Source organism: Balaenoptera ricei, chromosome 7 (assembly GCF_028023285.1).
Source record: "Balaenoptera ricei isolate mBalRic1 chromosome 7, mBalRic1.hap2, whole genome shotgun sequence".
NCBI lineage: Eukaryota > Metazoa > Chordata > Mammalia > Artiodactyla > Balaenopteridae > Balaenoptera > Balaenoptera ricei.
This window is the reverse complement of record NC_082645.1, coordinates 8,128,016-8,133,513: the sequence shown is the minus strand read 5'-3', so window position 1 is coordinate 8,133,513 and position 5,498 is coordinate 8,128,016. Positions and strand designations below refer to the sequence as shown.

The 5,498-nt window shown below is 38.6% G+C and overlaps 1 protein-coding gene across 1 annotated transcript; it reads right to left on the bottom strand.

Moving 5' to 3' along the window:
* Positions 1 to 505: 505 nt before the first annotated feature.
* LOC132368446 (ATP synthase membrane subunit K, mitochondrial-like) lies at positions 506 to 670 on the bottom strand. Its single transcript, XM_059927102.1, has one exon. The coding sequence runs from the start codon at positions 668 to 670 to the stop codon at positions 506 to 508; it is 165 nt and encodes a 54-aa protein (XP_059783085.1).
* Between the last annotated feature and the right edge of the window lie 4,828 nt (positions 671 to 5,498).

Genomic DNA, 5,498 nt, shown 5'->3' with positions numbered 1-5,498 from the left:
TCTGAACCACAGAGCTTTGGGGAACATGACAGATAGTGAGGTACATACACATGGCTGACCAGTGTCCCAGGTGGAGGGTAAATGAGAGATTGTCCTTGCTCTTACTCTTGGGTTATGAAGACTCAGCTTTAAGTATGCAAGTTAAGGGCCCAGGGAAGGGTCTACAGCCACAAATCAACTCATAAACCCCTAATCTTCAAGAGCAGGAGGAAAGAGCTCCTCATCTGTGGACCATTTCTGGAGGTCCGCTGGATGCCACCTGCTTGTTGCTTGTAAGCAGGGCTGCTGCTCTGTGTCTGGGTATAGATATCCACTGGAGGAGTGTGGTCTGGAAAAAAGTGTTAGCTGTTTTCCATTTTTACTAACTGAGCAACTAACTTTTATTTTTTTTCCAGGTTCATAATTTATTGTACAAATTGAGTATCACATGATGAGTTGACATTAGCTTCTCCAGGCATGGGAACATAACAGATGAGGTACAGTTTAGAATTCATTTATGTTGCTTTCACAGCTGGAGTTTTTTAGACCTTAACTTAAAGTGGAAGACTATCAAAGCAATACCTTTGTATGTGGCCAGTACACAATTCATTCTCCCTGTGAGAGTGTAAGTGTTGAAATAGTTTTTGATACCAGTGAATTGGAACTGGGTATCAGTTTCTGGACCTGCCATGCTTTCAATCTTCCAAAATGCACAGACTCCGCAGCTGGTGTCCTTCAACTTACACAGCTGCAACTTAGCCCCACCAGAAGAAGCTGCCTGTTTTTTTGTTTTGTTTTGAATTTTATTTTATTTTATTTTTTTATACAGCAGGTTCTTATTAGTTATCTATTTTATACATATTAGTGTATATATGTCAATCCCAATCACCCAATTCATCCCACCACCTCACCCCCGCTTTCCCCCCTTGGTGTCCATATGTTTGTTCTCTGCATCTGTGTCTCTATTTCTGCCTTGCCAACTAGTTCTTCTGTACCATTTTTCTAGATTCCATTTATATACGTTAATATATGATATTTCTTTTTCTATCTCTGACTTACTTCACTCTGTATGACAGTCTCTAGGTCCATCCACGTCTCTACAAATGACCAAATTTCGTTTCTTTTAATGGCTGAGTAATATTCCATTATATATATGTGCCACATCTTCTTTATCCATTCATCTGTCGATGGGCATTTAGGTTGCTTCCATGACCTGGCTATTGTAAATAGTGCTGCAGTGAACATTGGGGTGCATGTGTATTTTTGAATTATGGTTTTCTCTGGGTATATGCCCAGTAGTGGGATTGCTGGGTCATATGGTCATTCCGTTTTTAGTTTTTTAAGGACCCTCCATACTGTTCCCCATAGTGGCTGTATCAATTTACATTCCCACCCTTTTCTCCACACCCTCTCCAGCATTTGTTGTTTGTAGATTTTCTGATGATGCCCATTCTAACCGGTGTGAGGTGATACTTCATTGTAGTTTTGATTTGCATTTCTCTAATAATTAGTGATGTTGAGCAGCTTTTCATATGCCTCTTGGCCATCCACATAATAAGGACCATATATGACAAACCCACAGCAAACATTATTCTCAATGGTGAAAAACTGAAAACATTTCCTCTAAGATCAGGAACAAGACAAGGATGTCCACTCTCGCCACTATTATTCAACATAGTTTTGGAAGTCCTAGCCACGGCAATCAGAAGAAAAAGAAATAAAAGGAATACAAATTGGAAAAGAAGAAGTAAAACTGTCACTCTTTGCAGATGACATGATACTATACATCGAGAATCCTAAAGATGCCACCAGAAAACTACTAGAGCTAATCAATGAATTTGGTAAAGTTGCAGGATACAAAATTAATGCACAGAAATCTCTTGCATTCCTATACACTAACAATGAAAGATCAGAAAGAAAAATTAAGGAAACAATCCCATTTACCATTGCAACATAAAGAATAAAATACTTAGGAATAAACCTACCTAAAGAGGTCAAAGACCTGTATGTAGAAAACTAACTATAAGACACTGACGAAAGAAATCAAAGAAAGATGACACAAACAGATGGAGAGATATACCATATTCTTGGATTGGAAGAATCAATACTGTGAAAATGACTATACTACCCAAAGCAATCTACAGATTCAATGCAACCCCTATCAAATTAACAATGGCATTTTTTACAGAACTAGAACAAAAAATCTTAAAATTTGTATGGAGACACAAAAGACCCTGAATAGCCAAAGCAATCTTGAGAAAGAAAAATGGAGCTGGAGGAATCAGACTCCCAGACTTCAGACTATACTACAAAGCTACAATAATCAAGACAATATGGTACTGGCACAAAAACAGAAATATAGATCAATGGAACAGGATAGAAAGCCCAGAGATAAATCCACGCACCTATGGTCAACTAATCTATGACAAAGGAGGCAAGGATATACAATGGAGAAAAGACAGTCTCTTCAGTAAGTGGTGCTGGGAAAACTGGACAGCTACATGTAAAAGAATGAAATTAGAACACTCCTTAACACCATACACAAAAATAAACTCAAAATGGATTAAAGACATAAAATGTAAGACTGGACACTATAAAACAACTCTTAGAGGAAAACATAGGAAGAACACTCTTTGACGTAAATCACAGCAAGATCTTTTCGACCCATCTCCCAAAGTAATGGAAATAAAAAGAAAAATAAACAAATGGGACCTCATGAAACTTAAAAACTTTTGCACAGCAAAGGAAACTATAAACAAGATGAAAAGACAACCCTCAGAATGGGAGAAAATATTTGCAAATGAAGCAACTGATGAAGGATTAATCTCCAAAATATACAGACAGCTCATGCAGCTCAATATTACAAAAACAAACAACCCAATCAAGAAATGGGCAGAAGACCTAAATAGACATTTCTCCCAGGAGGACATATGGATGGCCATGAATGTTTTTTAAAAGAAGTTTTGATATTGTAGTGGATGCTTGTGGTCTGAGTTGTCAGTGGCTACACACATTACTGGCCAGCCACCCACAGGCCCATTTTGGGGGAGTCTGTGTGCTATTTCGTGGCTCTGCCCTTTTATGCTACAAACCCTGCCTCTGTCCCATCCGAGCAGGCTCTGTGATGCCCTGACACACTGACTTTCACACATACTTCTATGATTATCTCCCCTTCCCCCGGCCTTGCTGTGAGAACATGTGCACCCAGGACGATTTTTGTTCCCCATCTTCTGCTTTTTTTGGTCTGTTGCTTTCACTGATAAATTCTTTCACGTTTTATTCTTTTTCTTTTACTTCTTCTCTTAGAGAAAGGGTGGAGAAGGAACCACCTGCCTTACTGTCCTCCATGCTTCTCTCGCCCTCGGGAGACACGCCTCTCCCAGCACCAGTGGAGCTGTGGGCCTGTGACACACGGAAGCTGGGTTTAGAGGAGGCTGAATGCCTGTGGCTGGAGTTTAAACAAGATCGTTAACTTAATCTTCTACCTCAGAGAGCACCATACCAAAACCATTTTGTCTCATACAATGTCCCATAAAATGTCACTCCCACATACCATGGAGAGAGAAGGTAGATGCATTAATAATCAATTAATTTCAGAAAATTAATGTGCCCTGGCTTTTACACTAGAGCCTGAGAAAATAGGAAATATTCTTCTCTGTTAAATTTCGCATTTTTTTTCTATAGTGGAGGTAAAGTCACTGATTCTTACAGGCATTAAGAGGAGTGGGAAGATGAGGAGAGCATGGAAAATATGTTTGCACTCAGCAGACTACTGGAGTGATGATCCTTTTTTTTTGGCCAATGTTTATGGGAATGTCAATTTTGAGGAATTTTTAGCATTAAGAAGGCTTAAGATTGTAAATTGCTAATAAAGTTTTTATGCGGTAACAACGCCACTTGTAGAACTTGTACCGTAACCTCAAGTCTAGGATTTTCAGGGGAAACAGTGGTAGTGGAACACCTAAAGAACATTCCTAAAGCAAACATAAGCAGCATTTGTCAGAACCAATTATAGATTTTTATTGCTGCTTGGGAGTGTGCCGGTAAGGAGTGAGGAAACCAATCTGCTGCTTCAAATAATGTCCAAAATGATGCCAAAGTTAACAATAACTAGCTTATCTTTACATTTGCCAAAGTTTTATATGTCAATTAAAATTTTCAACACCATTGAATAAAATTGAACAACTTATAGCAGTTACCGTCACAACGAAAATTAGAAGGACACCTGTCAGAATTTAATAATCACATAATTTCTACCCTTACCAGGCTTTGATATCAGCCACAACTTTCTGCCTAATGAGGAAATTGACTGGTGATTGTGCCCATTGACTTGTGATCAGATTGAAAGGCTAGAAGATGGTAATGAGTCTACATAGAAGCATATTTACAGAAACGCATCTATTTGCAAAGGGGTCTTGTTCAAGTTCACAGAAATGCTTAATTAAGAATGAGCAAAGCAATAAAGTGAATTTCAAAATGATTTTTATTGAATTCAAAGATTGTGAGCTAAAAGCACTTGAGTTAAATGAAAAAGCAATTTTATTGAGTCAATGGTGAGTATAAAGAATGAAATCAATAAAAACCCCACTTGCCATTAAGTTCAAAAACAGTAAAAACATTTTATTAACTGTGTTGTTTTAAATTCAACCATATATGTTCCCTCAATTTGCAAAGCTTTTTTTTGCTACTGAATGTGGGCTTTAAAAATTGCTGGTATATGTAAACACACATGTGTATAATCTAAACCATGAGCAGCACTGACCTTGGGTGGGCCATTGAACTCCGCTGCTTGGTTTCATCACATATGAATCAAGGACAGTTATATGTACTTCACGTGTGTTACATTTCTGGAGATACTGTATGGGCTCCCAACGAGTGAGGTGAGCCTGCACTCACAAATGGCTTCTTATGCCCTTTATAATATATAAATATAAATTCATCATACGTAAGTGAAGGTAAATTTCCCATATGGTAAATATTAGGTCAAAACATGCAGTTGCTGTTTTTGTAGGTTAAAGATGATTGAATAACAGCAATTTTATATGGTTCAACCTGCTACAGCCCACTGGAATTCATTCATTCATCCATTCATTTATTCATTCCATCAGTCATTCAACAAATCAAGTGACTGCTCTGCCAGGTGCTGAGTGTACAGTAATAAACGAAGAAGATGATAAGATAGAGTGAGAGACAGCAAATCAACCAACTTTCAAATAAGCATATAACTAAAAATTGTGATAGGTGCTGTCACAGTAAAAATTCAGGGTGACAAGAGAATAATGGAGGAAACCCAGGAGGGTGGCTCACAGGCAGTGCCATTTAGGCTGCACCTAAGTGATGAGTTGGGTTGAGCCAAGAGAAGCAGGGAGAAGAGCATTGCAGCAGAGAGAGAAGCAGGTGTGAAGGGCTGGGGTGGGATATAGGTGGTCATACATCTACCTGAGTCCAGAAGGTCATGGGGAGAATGCTGAGGTCTGTTTCTTGACTTCATACCTGGATGATCAGCCCCATGGGATTGA